At 40.3% G+C, this 18740-nt stretch overlaps 1 protein-coding gene across 1 annotated transcript in view; it reads right to left on the bottom strand.

Annotated features, from left to right (window-relative positions):
- LOC128874326 (uncharacterized) overlaps window positions 1-7771 on the bottom strand; it is a 54487-nt gene extending 46716 nt beyond the window's left edge. Inside the window, exon 1 of the mRNA XM_054118964.1 lies at window positions 6615-7771. Within this exon, the coding sequence (XP_053974939.1) occupies window positions 6615-6717 (103 nt within the window). The 5' untranslated portion in view covers window positions 6718-7771. The remainder of the gene's footprint in view (window positions 1-6614) is intronic.
- Between the last annotated feature and the right edge of the window lie 10969 nt (window positions 7772-18740).

The following is an 18740-nucleotide window of genomic DNA, read 5'->3' as shown; positions in this document are numbered from 1 at the left end:
TGGAACGGTGTTCTCTCTCAACGCCTCATTGTTGCCCGCTCCACCGTCCTTCGCGTGGCATTGTTGTTCATCGTCACTGGCCGGTCCTCTGCCGCTGTAACCCCCCATCCCTGACGAGCCCCCATATGTAGGAGTCTAAACGAAAAATACGGAGATTCGAAGCCACGATCCTCGGATCCACGGTCGACCGCTTTATCTACAAGACCAATCCCTTACCCTACGTTTCGTGTTCTTATTTGACTCCTTATTGTTGGATATGGGAGACGCGGACACTACATTTGTATAAATAATACAGTCCTTAATTTTCGCACATACAATAACATTTACACGTTTACCGTATTTTGTATTCTAACAGTTTCGGTAACTCTACTAGCGTAACGCTTACATTTCCTGCGTAAACATATCAGTACTGTTATGATTCGGTGCCAGTTCGAGAATCGAAATGAAGAAATGAACGTATCAATAATTTTGTACGGCGTTTCCAAATATTTTTGTAACATGAAAATTAGACATTATTCCGTTAAATATTTTTTTTTTTCCTCTCTCAATATAAAATATTCAAATCCTTATGACAAAGTCGAGTATTATTTCTTTTTTTTTTTTTTTTCATATTCTGGACTGTGTAATAGATATACCGTGTCACGTGTATTTGGCGCGAGGATTAATTTATGCGCAAGGTTTCAGCGTCACGTTCCAGTCGAAAAAATCCTGTGAACGTAGCCGGTACCTCGAGATCCTGTTCCTGGATCGACACGCGGACGTTGAAGTGTGAAACGTGTGTCACCATTCGCGGACACTCGTGCGTGTCTTGTGGGGCCCTTTAAGCCCTGTTGGCTACTTACAGGAACTCGATACCCCCCGACAGAAATCTCCTTTACGCACTCGAGCTTCGACTCGCGTTTTGCGAAAAATCGTGCCGAAGCTAGAGGGGGGCCTCTCGACAGAGAAAGATAAAAATATTTCAGTGATGAAACACAAGGAGTCTGGAGCCCCCTTTCCTTTTTTTTGCAGCTCGTCCTTTCGGATCAGAAATGGGCAAAATTCTTATATACAGTACAGGGAACGTTTATGTATCACGTGAATGTCCATATGCAATAATAATACAATATTATATAAATTGAACCTAAATAGGAATTTATTTTACTCTGCAAATGTTATAGTGTGAATTTTGTTTCCACTACTTTTTTATATTGTATTATTGCATACCGTGTGAATCTTCCTTAGTTCGTTCCATATTCAAATTTTTTGTACGCGTCATTCCTTTGAACTCTGCTACTAAAAATTGCAAGAAACCCCGAGAATTCGTCGATGCGTTGGAAAATTAGCGAAACGACCTCGCGGACCGGGGATAATGGTAACTTTCCCTTCGATTAACTATTTCTGCACGATTAACTGTCAAATTCGATGCGCCCAACGAAAAATTGGGGCGATCGTGAAACTCGTGCGAAAATGAGCTTGGAAAGTTTTCGACGCGAGAGTTAGAAATGGTACTTGTATCGTTTTTTTCAGTGCGGTTCAACTTCAAATATGAGATGTAGAGTTTGGTTCACCTGTTCTCTTTAAATTACGCTCATTTTCCTATACGCAGAAATGTTTTAATCGAACAATATATCAAAATGTTTTAACGCATATTTCTTTTAATAGAATACTCAACATTTTAGAATAGAATACTCATCGAGACAAAAATCACTTATTTGATTGATGTTTTACGTAAACCAATATGTACTATTCTTATCTTATCTGCTATCGTATCTTCGTCGCGTAAAAATTGGAACAAAATATTAAGTAACTTCCTGCTTTATTCTAATTGGACGACGGAATTAAAACCTGCGAGAAAACTAGATTCAATGATTGCTTGGTACCAAATCGTCATTACACGATGTCTCTTCAACCACAAATACGTTTCAATAAATAAGAAATAGAGACTTTTGTAAGTACTATACCAGTTAACTCGTATAAATTATTTAAAAAGTTTTCGTAATATTCATCAGAATATAAATGAATATAAATGTTTTGAATAAAAAAATTTACCGATAAACATAGTCATGGTGCACATTTAAACAAATGTGTTTTGTTAAAGAAAAAAATCCTAAAGGCCCTTTTGAAAAACACTTCATAATTCCTCTTTTGATGACAGTTGAACAAACTGTTATATCGAAGGAACTCATAAATCCGAATGGTCAAAACCTTTTTTAACGAAATACTTGGACAGGTAGCACAATATAACGTTTATTGGAAAAAATTTCCTGCTACGAAGGAACATTGTGCACTTCCAGAGGACGAGTTGTAAACGAAGCGGAGTGAAACGTTCGAAATTGGTAAATGACGACGAAGAATCGAGGAATCGGTCGAATTCGGGGACGTTTCCGTTAGAAAAGAAAAGGTCGACGATAATTGCACCGACTGGGAGGGGAAAGGTAAGTAGAAATTCAGCAGCGGCGTCAAAACCAGTACAGGTACGTTAATAGACTCACCTGCTTTCCTTTTACTGTTTCTTGACCTGCCGTAAACGATGGAATTTAGGTACTCCACTTGTCAGTTATAATTAACCGTCCGTACAACAAACTTTCCCGTAAACCGAGCCAACCTCCGATCGAACGTTTAAATAAATTTAATATTTATAAAATAATATTTGTTGCCATTCTAAGATATAATGTTACTTATTATCTAAGCAAAAGATTATTATTTCCTGAAAAATGTTCATTTCGAAACACGTCTAGGTCTTGCACTACAGTGTTCAATTATAGACTTTACTACTGTTATACAACACTTGCGTGAATGTATTGTTCTCATATATCAAAGGAGAAAGACTGAACGTCATCCTCGGAGATTCAACGAGAACTCGTTTCGCGGAATTGTTTGTCATCAGAAACGATGTAGGGTGTAGCCACGTAATCGATACCGAAAACCTACTGCTCTAAATTAGATAAAGCGATGAAAACAACATAGTTTGTCATGGCTGGGCAAATACCATCGTGAGAAATCAGAATAAACTTCCGACGTACGATTTCATGCGAAATCCTAGCGATAAATGTAACGAGCTCTTTTTCATACTAAGTATGACGAAATGTATGATCCGCTATCGCGTAAAATATATCCAAAGAGATCTGTTTATCTTGAGAAAAAAACTTATGAAACGTTGTAGCGAATGTAATTTTAGAAACACCTGTACAAATTGAAGTACTCTCATACCTGAGTTGAAAGATTACTGAAATGAGAGTATCGATAAGTAAACAGTTGATTAGTTGTGCATTAAAGTACGTTAAGCTGGAAGATGAACGAATGGCGATGTTCTAAAGAGGGAGAAAGATATCCGAACGTAATTGATAAAGATCAAACTGAGGATGAACTAAGAAAAACCAAGAGTAATTTCTTCATCGCTGAACTCCTACCACTGCATCCTTTTATTTATATAAAGCGTGATACATTTATTCGTCAACGTAAGTCTGCGCAACTTTATAATAATGTACTTAACAGCTTCCTCAACGAAAAACCTTAATTATCACCTAATTGTTAGAAACACCAAATTAGACCACCTTCACCATACCTTACTCCATAGCTTTCCAACTGTACGGATTACCTGTGTTATAAGAGGGGTTGCTTCTATAAATGCATCCAATATCAAGTTTCCAGAATTTTCCTCGCTATTAATGGCCCCTATCAACGCAGTCCGCGAATAACGAGCGTGTAATTCCGTCGTCGATGCCAGCCGACGCGAGACTTTCACGGTGAAATTTCCCCGGGTGTCGTCAACCCTGACATTATGATCGTGGACGGTGTCAGGGCTACGATCCCTCGAAGGAACTGGAAAAAGGAACGAGTGTGGCTCGTCAGGCCACACTTAGCCCGTTTGCATGTTCCGCGGAGTGGATAACCGCGTAAAAGTATCCCGTTACCACGGTAGCCCAGATACCGGATTACGGAGCACGAATTGTCAATCGAACCGGAGGTTGCGAGTTTCCGTGGACTGTGCCGCGGAAAAAGGCGACCACACCGGCCCGACACGAACCGCAGGAATTTCACGACACGCTTTTTTATTCGCCGCTTCAATCACGACGATATATATATATATACCGTATAGTAAATTTCAAACAAATCTAATAACTTTCTAGTATACACGTCGTCCACGGTGGACCTGCCATTTTGTATTTGACAATTCTGATATCCGATTTGTCATTTGCGCTTCAAATAACTCGTACATACCAAGTTTCATGCATATCTACTAACATTCTAATATACACGTCGGCCACAATGAATCCGCCATTTTGAATTTTGCAATTCTGCTATCAGATTCGTAATTTGCGACCCAAACAACTCATAAATCAAGTTTCACGAGAATCTCGTAGAAAACTCAGTCTAACGTTGACCAGCTTTATTGGCAATTCAGACCACTGTACGATAAGTCTTCGACGGACACGCGTCTCTAAAATCAATTCGAATTCAACGAAGCCCGTTGACAAGCTTTATAACAGCCGCAGACGTGTGATGAGTTACGCAATTACGGCTGATACAACTGTTTGGCCAATAATGGTAAAGTATGCAGGTTTATTGTACAACCTGTCACACCGACGTGTTCCATGCTGAAGTATAGTACCGCACCGTCATACGGCTAGCGTTGCAATTCGACGTGTGACTCGGTATACGATAAATCGTTTCGTCTATGGCCCCTATTGCACTAGCAATCATTCACTTCTGTATAATATACACGGTGCGATTCACTCACACTTTTCAGTTACTCTCAAATGGAGTTATTGGGTTGTCCGGAAAGTTCATGCCTATTTTTAAGAAAAATTCATAGGCGTATTTGAATTTTGATGTATATTTATTGAATTATACAGGGTGTCCCAAAAGTCGGGGAGGAGCCGGAAATGGGGGGTAGCTGAGACGATTCTGAACAACAATTTCCTTTGCAAAAATGTCGGATGGGGCTTCGTTAAGGAGATATTAAGCGAAAACCCCGACCAATCAGAGCGCGCGTAGCCTTCGCTACCGCAGCCGCTCGAACGGTCTACGCGTGCTCTGATTGGTCGGGGTTTTCGCTTAATATCTCCTTAACGAAGCCCCATCCGACATTTTTGCAAAGGAAATTGTTGTTCAGAATCGTCTCAGCTACCCCCCATTTCCGGCTCCTCCCCGACTTTTGGGACACCCTGTATATGTACCATTTTGTTCCACGATCTTTCCACCTGTTAAGGAATGTACACGTGTTATTTGTTTTCAGCCATTCCGATATATTCGGACCTGTACCGCCTACTAAAAATCGACATGGACTTTCCAGACAGCCCGATACTTTTCAGTTACCGTCGAATAAGGTTACTCTGCATCTATGGAGTAATCATTGTAATAATCCTGATATGGACTTTCAGTCAGCAATTATCGTCATGAAAATTCGATAACTGTCAAGTTTTGGGAGTGTCCTGCCACTGGACTTAAATTTTCGAAACTACCGTTGATATTTGTTTACCGTTAGGACATTGTCGTAAAGTCCTATAATTGATTCCGTTGCTTTGGTAGCAGTTATACCTTATCCGAAAGAAATCAGCACACAATACCTAACATTTACGAACGACGGGCTGACAATTACGAGCTTGACGTTAAATTACAGCTGTATGCCCTGATAAATAAATTTAACGAGCACTAAAAGAAAACAAACCATAAAAATAAGGGTTTGCACTCCAGCGTAGCATAGACTGTCTCCAGAACTCGAGTATACAAGGTAATCAATTTTTTCCGATCTGAGTACTTGATGTTCATAACTCACAATTCATAACCATGTGCACTATAAGTATACTTCGTTTCGTCGGTTAATCCTATCGAAAATCCGATATTAAGTATAGTTCGAGTGAAGCAATAATTCCGACGTAATTACTTTTGACTAATGGAAAGTAATTATCGATATTTCATAGGAGATACCTTTCCATTCGGGGAACACACTACTCGAAATTAGCAGAAAAATGATATTGAAAGGAGATAGTGAAGCGAAAGAGGAGTAAGAATCACTTTAAACGGACGTTTGCTAGATGCTTAGATTGATAGGTATGAGTTATGGTCGATGTTATGGCCGCTAAGACTACTCGGCTTATTGTTAAATCAATTAGACACTTCGTTTCCGGGGTTATACGAAGTCAAATGTTTATGGCAACGAGAAGCATCGAACAAGAATTCATGTAAATAATTCGTTCTGTATATTGTATATCGTATATCGTCATTATGCGTCAAATACAATGGCAACATTCATTACGCAGGCAACTGAATTAAGTTAAGAAATTTGAGATAAACTGTTAGTAGAACACTTGTAGAAATGTGAAATTAAAAATAGAATAAAGGAAATAAGTTGAAAATATTGCTTCACCGCGAGTCACGTGTCTCGTATCCATAGATATCACGAATTAGAAGAATGTTACACATTCTTCAGACAAAACACGTGTTTCTCGCCTGTCTTGTCAAGCGTTACTAAACAAAATCACGTTAGACGCCAAAGCATGGCGCAAAACGAGATGTGCTTAGCGTTTATCATACAGGATATCCTCGACCACCAATTAAACGCGGAACAATCGCGTCGCGGCGAGATAAGATAGACGCCAGAACCAGAGACCGGACGAAACAAGACTCACCTCGTATTTTTGTCTCCTGCGGATCCAACGGTGGAAAACGTGGGTGGCCCTGCTGTCCCGGTTTCTTTAGCAGGACACCCACGACCTGCGGCGCCATCATCATCCCGACGAATCCTCTCGTTGTATCCACGTCGATCAGTTCGACCGAGTCATCTTTCCCGGATCGATTCTCTTCACACCGATGCACTCCGAGAAACTAAGCCCTGTTTCGGGTTCGCGGCGAGTCAAAGCTCAAGATTCGCCGCGGATCACTTTTTCTTTACGGACAGACCGCCTACTTGGTCTGAAATTGAACCGAAGGGGCCAACGAACGGGGCACACCGGATGAGCAGCTGCCGATTCCGTTCGGTTTAGAGACCGTCTGTCGTTTTATTGGCCAAGGCGACGTGTCACTTTAGCGAAGAACAAGGCGCCAGACGAGTGGCCCCTTTCCGCTCCGTGTAGAAACGTTATCGCGCACTGTTGTCTCCTAGTACACGCGAGCGTGACCTTATCGGGCGACGAAACCGACGGAGCAGCGATCGGTCAACCTATCCGTCCGATCGACTGATTCGTCTCCTTTCGATTCAACCTCGTTCGATCGTTCCCTTTCACCGCCCTTTCGTTCGACGACCTTCCGGCTAGGCCAACAGGGTCGCCGATAGTGGCTCGATCGAATCACCTGTTGACACGCGGTCACCGCCGTTTGTTGTCTTGCGGAGTCGCGGCCGACGTCAATGGTCGACTGTTGCGACAGAGGTTGCAATTACTGCAGCCAGATAACGTTATCGACCGGCTTTTGGCTTCGATGGGCGGCTAACGAGCCGAGCTCGAGTGTCTTCGAGTAGTTCGCTTCAATGGCGGTAAGTAGTTCCTCGATGTTCGACTCACGCCGTCGCCGTCGGCTTGGGGAGCTCTCCGATCTTTAACGGTAACCTTCGTTTTCGAGCACTCTTCGGACGACGTAAATATGTCACCGGTAGCTAACTCCGCGTCGATTTTCCACTCGTCGAGCGATTAAATCGTTAGCGTCGAAAGGGACACGAGGAACTCCGTTGCTTCGACGATATTTACCGACACGATCACTGAACATACGAACAAGTTCATACGTCCTTGCGAACTGTCACTAATCGAGCGCACTGGAGCGAGACACTAGTGTCTCAACCTCGCGAACGATATTTCTTTGGCCCCCCTCCCCCCCAAACCCCCCCGGTAGAAAAGTTTGTCACTAATTGTCGCGAGCCAGAAAGCGGTTTAATTAACGCGAATGATGTATACGAACCGTTGTTCGCAATCGACACGACGTGAAACGACCATCACTGATCCAGCATGGTGCGCGCACCGCGAACGACTAAACCGACGCGAGAGTGCATCGTGTTCACCGCCTTGCTTCCCCCACTGCCTTTTCCTCGTTTCTCTTTCTCTCTATCGTTCGGCAACCCTCGTACGTCTCTTTGTCGCGTCGATGAGCAACCCCTGGATGCCCAGACCGGCGCGGTAATTTTCAACTTTGTGCTGTCACTGCTGACGTTTTTCGAATAAATTACGCTTACCGCACCAACCTAACGCGTAACTCTTTTTTTACGATTTCGCTTCTAGAATCTTCGATATAATAGATTTCTAAAAATCGAACTTGTTGAAAACGAAAATTAACGTTGCGCGCGTATATGTTCGATCATTTTTTTAGCAGCGCCTGTTTGTTAACCATGAAATCGAACCTACAAACATGAATTCACCTTTCTTTTCTGTACACGATAAGCGTTTATATTAATCAGAGCAGGACATTGTTAGCAGCAGAAAAGTGCTTTTACTTTTGTACACTTTTGTTTTTTGAATCATTTTTAATTATTGATTTTTTTTTTTAAACTTACATCACGTTAAACCACCTTATTTATTTGTGCAATTATTTTTATTTCTATTCTTAGTGGTTGTTCTACCATTTGTAGGCATTCCGAAAATGGCTCAAACCTGCAAGGCAAAATATAAATTTAGACCTTGCAAATAGATTTCTGATGCCTAATTCATTCGAATGACACTTCAATTTCAATTCCACGAATATTTAAATCATTTGCTCAAAGATTCTAATACTATATAGAAAAATTCAACACGATTGTCCGATGCTCCCCTTGGTGGTGACTCGAACATTCGATGCCATTATTATAGCAACGGTGTATGCGTCGAATGTTTTTTAACGTCGACCACGATGGACCCTACACTTTCACGCCGTTGCTCTCATAATTCACCCTTTTCAGCACCCCTTGTTTAATCATATTTGCACGCGTCCCTTGCTATTTCCGTTCGATTAAACGCGAATCGGTTTCTACTTTTCGAGTAACTGATACTGACGCCGGTGAGTGTATCATTTCGACAGACAAATGAATTTTGATTCTATTGTGTTTGAATAAAGTATACGATTTTTCGCGAGTTTAATACGGTTGAGATCCTATTCCGTTTCTTTAACTCGGTGTTCGATCAGCGAACTACACCAAATGAATAGTTTAGAATACGTAATTATTTCTATAAATAGGCAAACTTCATTTATGAACAATAAGTTCTCGTCTTCCCTTGCTCATATGTTTAAAATGTTTTTAATATCTTTAAAAACATTTGTTAATGGACCTTTTAAACGGATGAATTCCCGAAGTTAAAATTTTATATTTGATGTCTTTCCACACTCTTCACAACATCCTCCTTTCATATCAATTGGGCATCGCGATGCCTTTCGGAATAATATCCATATTTTCAGTGGTTCAAATGAAATCTTTCTACGTCAATCGATCGTGCAATCTTACGGGAAACGGCGGGTGGACTACGCGAACTCGATCAACGCTTGACGTCAAACAGTCTCAAGACCACCGTCTGCGATTGCCGCGCGAAAAATGAAAAATACGGTGACACACTTTCACTCTCGACTCGCGGAGAACCTGCAACACAGCGTCCGCTATTGAAATTCCGTCTAATTGCCCGCGAAACGATACAGAGCGCTGTTTATCGGCCGGATAGCTGAAAACTGGCTGACTCAGACTTCCACCGCCACTTTTCCCAGGAACTCTTCGTTCCGTTCCCTGTTCGTGCGTCGCATGTGGTACATGGATATTTATTTCGAAGCAGCTGTCTGAGAGACGGCCGTGTTGAAGCAGTGATTGTGTAACTTGAAGTTTGATAAAATACTATTACATATAGTAACATCGTGAGTAGTGTATTTTACTTTAAATCGCGAAAGTAAACTGTGGAAATAAAATAGTTTGTTTGCTGCAACAAGTTGTTAAGTATTATAGTTGGTTGTGTTACGATATTATTTAGATTATTTCGAGAAATATTCGAGATGAATGTTTGTTATACAATGCTAAAATATTTTACTTTTTACCATGTTTATCGAAATAAAAACATATTTGATGAAATTTCATTTCTGAACAGATTTCAAATTTAACAGTTCACGTGATTCACGATGAACAAATTAAAAATTTAAGTATTCGGATAATTATAATTAACAGATTGATAAATTGCTGGTCGTATAATCCCCACTAAATAAATAAATTTTACCCGGTCGAATAACCGTTACGAATGCATTTCTATCCGTTGGTTTTATAGTTTAGGTAAAATTCCAATAAAAACGTGCCCATCTCTGGGTTATAGACCCAGCGGGGAGACGCAACGTTTCCAACCATCCCATTGAATCGTTTATATTGGATCGTCTGCCACGGGCACGCCTTTATGATCTCCCGGGACCGTGCACCATAAACTCCAGAAAGTGTCACAGCCTTCCCCGGTAGCGCGTCGAATTGTGGCGACGACATATTAGTAGCTTCTCATTGTGACCAAGAAGAAAAGAACGAAGGGACGAGGAAGAGATGGAATTATCTCACCAAGGATTGCCACAATACGGGCAGGTGAAAAAATACCGTGATTCGGCCTCAGATCCATACGAAACTCGTGAGATCGAAATCGAAAAATTATATACAGATCAGAAATATTTGCTCTATTTTCTATCCGCATTCCTCTATCCGTTTTCCTCGTTTACAAAGTTCTACGATGTTTGTTTAATTTTTAATATGAAAAATAAAAAATATTCGATAATTCTATAGCGATTTATTGTATTTAGTGTATATCATTTTTGATAACAATAGCCTTGCTCAAAACGTTACAAGTTTCAAGGTTCGTTTTCTGTAATTGACTTTAACGCGGGTTGTCAATTTAAAGTGGTTGTCATCGGTGAGCACCGCGGCAGTGAGCGTGTTAACGAGTGAGTCTATTATTAAATGTACAAGTTTAATCAAGTTCCGATGTTTCGATCGTTTATTTAACGAACAAATATCGACCCGTCGTCGGTTGTCCGTGCGATCGAGCACGACAGAGATAATTGGACAATGCACCGATCCATATCGAGGTTGCGTTGTATCGACAATGGTGCAGCGCGATGGAAAGCTCTCCAGTGTCGCCTGTGATTCGATATCAGTATTCCCAGCGCATTCTCGAACAAAAGAATCGCTGACGGTGAGGTTTGGCCAACCAGTTGCCGCGCTCCGAGGAACAACGGTAATAATGTCGTTTGAAAAGGAAAAAAATATATTTTTATCTCCCGCGCCGTGGCTTGCGCGAGAAATATACGACTGTCGTGATAGGGGCGACTTTACGAAGTGAGACGTGAAAGGAGGAGAAAAAAGGGAAAAGAGTCAATGCCGAAAATATCCAACGCGAAGCTAGCGCGAGGAACGGTTGCTCCGATTCCCACCACTGCAAAACGAAGGCTTTCAGCCTGAAATAAAATTTCCTCTCGAAGTCTCCCGCTGCAAACTCTCGAATGAAACGCATCGTTAAATAAACTAGCTTTCGTGAAACTGCCACAAATTTAACCTTCAACTGGTAACGTTAACCTTTGCTATCAGTAATGGCGATGCGGCGAAATTTTGTGAGCTTCTGTTGGATTCCTATTATTTGAACTGATACCAAGGTCCGCTCTAATTATATGAACTCTTTGTCCATCGTCGAGATCATATTAATGGGTTTCATTGTATTTAAATTTAATAATGGACTTTAGAATTTTGTTTGTAAGACAAAAATGGTATGGGACTATCCGCGCGATCTTTTTGTCTATTCTTCGATCTTCTAATCTACTAATCATAATGAATTCACTGCGTGCTACGATGTGTTACGTTCAGTTACAGTGCTTTATAAATAAATCGAATGTCTTACTGGACAGTACTAGACTTCCAATCTGGTTTCCGTTACCAATATAGCATCGAGACAACGCGATACATATTAATGATACAATACTATATGCTATTGACATTGACACGCGCCGTCTTACATTTGATATATCGCTTGACTTCTTCAAAGTCTTCGACACGGTTGACGATGATCAACTGGTTTCTGATCTATTATACAAGCTGGTGGCTTGTCATTTCTCGCTGCCTCGTGATTATATACCTACCTAATAAGGCATTTGATAATTAGTAAATCACACTCAACGTATCATGTCCAACGTCAATATTGTACATTTTCATCCATTCGCATAATCACGTGCGGTGTACCACAGAAGTCTATATTAGGATCACTTTTATTCGATATATGGATTACTCTACAGAAATAGAAATTGTTTTGCGGTTCTCATTTTTCAATATTTTAAAATTGTATTACATTTTCATCGCGGATAAAAATAGAAACCGTAACTGCATAAGCAAATGACAAAGAACTGTCAATTCAGTTATGTTAAAAACATTACTTTTTATACATGAAATTCTTAAACCTGTGTTCTATCAGAAATGAAAAATGTACACTACAACTCGTGATCACAAAATGGATTTAGAGCTATAATCTTCCCTCCATATGTATTTTACTTCAGTCATATTTGTCGTTCGCATTTGTTTACGTTTTATTTTATTCGATTATTCGTACAACTGTACGTGCGTGTAACCATATCAACATTGCCTTTATATCCTGTCGTTAATTCGTTTTGCCTTATAGGATTTATCTGTAGACTGTAATTGTCTTCGGTTTCTCTTTCAATTAATTTACATACCATTTACTTTACTCAACATCATCGAACACCTTGAACTTCACCTCGACCTTAACATGTAGCTTCAAACACGTTTTCCAGGTGTGCTATGACGCCTATACGTGACTTGCGACGGGTCGTATTCTCTGCTGAAAATATCTGCAGCCTTTAATTAGAAATACTTTCTCTCTTTAACTCTCGTTATATCCTTAAACGATTACTTTTGACATTATTATATATAGTTCCTGTGTTTAATGTTTCCAAAATTCTTGTCCTCCCTTCCCTTGCTAAAAAATCTCAAGTACACTAAACTCTACGATAGTATATAGGTCCACTAATCAAACAGAAATCTAATTAAATCCGTCGCTAATTACCAAGCAGTAGATGCGATGAAAAATAAAACCGTACAAGAAAAATATCTATTAATCTATTTCTCTATCTACAGTAATGTCCATCAAGTTGAGACGAAATTATCCACGGAACTTCTTGGAACCATACGCCTCGAGCGAGCTTCGGGGTTATCTCTAACTTGCGGAGGGCAGTGTCTCAGGTTCCAAAAGAGTTAGAAAAGTCAAAGAGCAAAAGTTTCCTATTCAATTGAGAAGTTGTGGCTACCCATATTTTTACTTTTGCTGCCCAAGAAACATAGCACGGGTTGTTAGGGTGCGATACGGTCCTCGTTAGTAATCTGTACTTTATTTATTATACAGGGTGTTTTGTTTAAGTGAGTACAGAAGGATATCTCGGAAGATGTTGTAGTTATTAAAAATCTCTTCTTACAAACGTTGTTTACAAAAGTGGCTGAGCGCGCGCTACTCGGGCGCTCTAATTGGTCGGTGGTTTTTCGTTAACAAGTCAAAAACGAAGCTTCGTCCGACATCTTTGCAAAGGAAATTGTTGTTCATTACTGCCTCACCTACCCCTATTTCCGACTCTTACAGGAGTTCTGGGACACCTTGTAAATCCATCGCATTTGTATTGCGATTATTATCTTTGTATTACTCAAATTTTATGGCGGTCGGAGTTAACCGTTACTTTTCCAGAAAGATTGAAATAAAGTCTCATTTTGAAATACTTCTATGTTAAATTTAAAAATGTTTCAGTTTCCGAGTGCTTTTAATTACGTAAATCCATTAATTATCTTAGTGGTTTATTTATTTTCATGTTCCTTCTTTTATGCAAAATATCAAAAACAAAAAATTGGCCAGTGATCGTCCACTTTCTCTTACTTTAGTCACGGCAATTGAACAATGCCCAATTTTTTCAGTATTTTGTGAAATTTCTCATTTCAAAGTGTCCATATCAATTTAGTACATCATGAGATGCTGGCAATGATAAGCATGGTAAATATCACGCCACTTCGTTACAAGAAATTGTTTACTACTCCATTTTCGCCGATATGGTTATTAACACCGACCACCTAATTGACTAAGAAAAAATTAGGACGTCCATCTTCGGAGATGCAATTGCAAACACCAAAGTGAATAAAGAAAAAACTTTGTGCAATGTAAGAGGCTAGATTTGAAAGACAGGTTTGCATCAGTCGTTTTCTCTTTATAGATCAAAGGACCTACTTCGACCGACGCGAATATACAGAATGTGAAGGCAAAATCCAAGTTTCCTGTGTTACATGCAAAGTGTAGTTACACTTACTCAGGAAACAATCGCATTTTTCTGTTCCACAAGTTGCAGCAACAGAAGTTTCTGTCATTTCTATGAAAATTGTTAGAACGGATGACATCCATTTGCGGGTATGTCATTAGGATTATCCCCACCTTGCACAGTTACGTTACGTCTCGACGTCTTTTGTTATAGGGCATTGTTTCTCAACGTGACAAATATATTATTTCAATGCTATTCCTTAAATACTAACTAACGAAGAAATCGCCTGAAAATTTGTGAATAAGATGGCTTAAGATCACATCTCTCGAAATTAGAACCGAATATTATCAAACTCTGCGAGCATCACAAACCTCAAGTTTTTCACTGAAACTGAAAATTTCATAAAGCTTATTATTTGTATGTTAGATTAAGGTTATAGACGAGTGTTACATGGTACGAATAGCATCGATAACGTATCAGTCAGATGATTAGCGAGTAAATGGCGGGAGGAGCAAGTGGAAAGTCCTGGCGACTGGTTGCGCTACGGGAAACAAGTACTGAATTTACACTCCCGCCAGTCGTCGCGCGGATGCAATTATTGTCGTTGCATAGCAAGCGTGCACGCGCTCGGAACGAACGCGATTTCCATGAAAATCGTGTGGGCGCTCGGCTACGGGAGAAGCTTTACGTTTTCACGGAAAAGGTCGGGGAGAGGAACGGGGTCCCCGTGATCCTTATCATCAGCGCATGGATCGCTGAACGTGCGGGTCGATAAGGTCCGACTCTAACGCACGGTTCTACACCGCGGTTAAAGTGTCCGGCAACTTTTACTTTCACCTTTGAGGAAACGTATGCCGCTCGTCACGGCAGGTTAACTTTATGGATCAATTATAATGCGCCGATTAATAATTTCGAAACCCAGCCAAACGCCAGTTCCCGTTTCCGCTGATATTGTGACGTATACGGCGATTTCAGAATCGTGCGTATTGCATCAACGATTTCTCGAACGACGTGATTTCAGATCGTTTAATAAAATCGGTTCAAACGTTCTTTACTCATATGGACCGTTCGCGTAGAAAGAATGAAATTGCTTCGTTTTACGTATTGGTTCCGTACAGTCTAATTTTAGAAGTATAGCAGAACATAATATAGAATAATATAGAACATGATATAGAAGGGTATTGGTTTTCGAAATAGTCACACGACCGTTTCAGACTGTCGTCACGATATTCGTAACGATCGTTGGCGATTCGAGAGTTGTACGATCGTTGCAATTTCCTCGTTATCCACAACCTGTCGGCTCACCAGCTGACACGAGCTCATGGAAAAGTCGTAACAACGACCTAACGAGCGCTCAGACGACGCGTAAGCAACGGCTGGCTAAAATTGGACCCCTCGTCGGAGCACAGCTTGCTGATAGAACGTTTATGAATTCCAGTTCCTACTGCAGAAAATTCACGAGACGCATCGATTGACCTGCCAGACCTACGCGACATGGAATAGCTTATCTGCACGAAGCTCAGACGTTCAGGACTGTGATGTCGGCGTCGTGGAGAAAGCGGGTTGAGAAAGAGGTAGATAAGCAGTCATTTACATTCGAAACAATGCCTTCGTGGATTTCTCCTAAAATAATACCGTTGCCTCCGATGTCCACGATAACGCGTCTAATGCTATGCCAATTGTCGGAATGAAGAAATAATCGTTGAAATTTAGTTTTAGAATTCGAAATTATAACGATGAATTCTTTCCTTATTTCAACTACCCTGCGCAGTTGGATGTCTGCGTATCGCACTCCCAGAGGAACTGTCTCGTTTGTTGGTAATTATTTGTTAACCCTTCGAGTGTCGTCATCAGTAACTATGTCTAAGCGGAGAATAGCGGACCGAGTTGATGTCATTTAGTAAAGTTTGAAAAAAATTTATAAACACGATAATAAGAATGATAAAATGGTAAAGTTTGTTCGTTTGTAGGGGGTTATCTCCGAAACTACTGATCCGATTTTAAAAATTGCTTCGGTACGTTTGATATTCCCAATAATTTAGGTCTTTATTAAAAAGACTTGGCATCCATATACGAGTGACACGACGGTAAACGTTTAATCCGAAATTGATCTTTCTTTCTCTGTAAAATGCTTCAGGCCTTGTCGCACAAGCGATCATTTTAATGGGCATTCCCAGACTTTCTGACCAGCCAGATAGGATTGACGAGCTTCAGGAATCTCATCACTTATCGGAAGGACTTTGGAACATCCTGCGACTGGACATCAGTGGAAGGACGGAAAAGTTTTCACGATAAGCTCACTTGAGAAAGGCTGCTTCTTCCTGCTAATGTATTTTTACTCGCGTTGAGTCATCCTCTTGCATCGCGAAAGCCTCGACTGGGAGGTGGTCGTCAAAACATGGATCTTGAATTGGATCTTCGATTCGATAGCCACTTCCTAGGCCGAGATTAGTTTTTGGTAAAGAGATCGACATCCGGACATTGCTGGGAATCTATTCGATTATCTATTTCGAACATTCTATTGAGCACTATGTTAGGGTTTTTTTTATAAGGTAGACCTTTGTCTTTGCTTTAAACACCCACGCAATCGTTATAATCAATTCGAAGCTTGATAATAATAATAATTTATCGAATAGTTGTAAAATTAGCAGTTTTCACGATTTTGGAAAATCTAAGACAGATTAATCCAAAATAAATTCCATAAACAACATTATAAAGGGTTTTCTAAAAAGAACTTTAGAATTTTGTTTTTAATATAACGAAAATTATGTGGAATATATCCTATTTTTTTAATTTGAAGAAATATGATGTCATTTAAGAGTCCACCGCGACTACATTGGCAGAAGTATTATTGTTATTAAGAACTTCTTTTGTGAAGCTCTTTACGTATAAAAAGTAGAACTAAACAATGCTTGTTATTCTAAAAGGTGCCCGATTTGGTACGAAATGATTCAATTACTGCGACCATAATCGTGTGGTATGCTCTTTCCATGACGATTACACGTTTGTTGCTTGTTGATGCTTTCACTGCAGGCATGTAATGCCGCGATAGATAATCGCACAGATTGCGGAAAGAGGATCGGAACACCGAGTGGTACCTACTTTAACAATTTGTACGTTAACAATCGAGCAAATTTTAAATGTCCCAATTGTACCTAATTTCTGCAAGTCGCGAAGGATGAAATTGTGCAAACTAGAGAAATTGATGTCTGCCTATCTGGAACAGTATGCACCAATTCGCTTCTAATTGTAATGTCATCGTGCTTAGCTTCCTTATACTCGTACAAGATATCAAATTTCTTTATAATAAACCCTCATTTACTGGTAAAGAAATGTTTACGTTACATGAATTCTAATACTTTAATTATGACAAAATTATTTACGCCATATATATTTTTACTAACTTTAAATAAAATCTCCGGAGTGAGAAAATATAACAAATAAAGTGAATGCGTGAAAAATGATAAAATTATAATATCGTTGGTTTTATGAAAACATGCTAAACGAATAGTGAAAATCTCCAACAAGTCGGTTATATTATTTACTCGAAATAAATTCCCAAAGAATACTCACTTTTCGAAGCAAAATAACTACCCTCTTGATTCTCAATCGCTCGTTGTTTCAGTGAGTCAATTATTTTATGTAATTACATTCATTAATAATGGTTTATATTCACTGTATTCACTTCCATAATTCTGTAATAGATTCAGCTTTAGACGCCAAATTGCAGTGAACGTATTTGTTAGTCGTCACAGAGGCGGCCGCGACAGTTGTCGTCAAACGAAGTCGCTGATACAAACTCAATAGCGCCGCTGAACTCCGACACCGGCGAAACGTGACTAACGAAGCATTAATCAGAGGGCCACAAATCTTCGTTTAGTTTATGCGGAAAAGATTTAATAGAGGCAAGGTGGTGGCGCAATTTATCTCCACCGGATGATGAACCCACGCGCCACTTTGCCCCTTCTGCGCCTTGTCGCGGATAAATTGAGCCGCGCTGACACTCGAAAAAGACCGAACCGATGAATCATTGCATCGACTAATTGGTTTCCAATCGACGCAGGAATGCGGAGTCAATGTATTTGCGCGGAGGTCCTGCGTCATTAAAGGTTATGCAACGCATGTAGCCCTTGTGTCATTTTTTAACTCCCTAATTCGGCAAGTTAAAGATTTCATCGTAGTATATAATATTTATGTTTCGAATAAGGTTAATATTAGATACTCGAGTTAGTATCGAGTTCGGTGCACTTAGAAATTTAAGAAGGCTTGTATATGTTAGATTTATATACAGGGTGTCCCAAAACTCGGGGAGGAGCCGGAAATGGGGGGTAGCTGAGACGATTCTGAACAACAACTTCCTTTGCAAAAATGTCGGATGGGGCTTCGTTAAGGAGATATTAAGCGAAAACCCCGACCAATCAGAGCGCGCGTAGACCGTTGGAGCGGCCGCGATAGCGTAGGCTACGCGCTGGCGGCTGCGCTTGCACGCGAACAAGTGACTCTACGTGCATCGAAGCATCGACCTAGCGCGTAGCCTTCGCTACCGCGGC

Source organism: Hylaeus volcanicus, chromosome 3 (assembly GCF_026283585.1).
Source record: "Hylaeus volcanicus isolate JK05 chromosome 3, UHH_iyHylVolc1.0_haploid, whole genome shotgun sequence".
Classification (NCBI taxonomy): Eukaryota; Metazoa; Arthropoda; class Insecta; order Hymenoptera; family Colletidae; genus Hylaeus; species Hylaeus volcanicus.
This window is presented reverse-complemented; position numbering and strand designations above follow the sequence as displayed.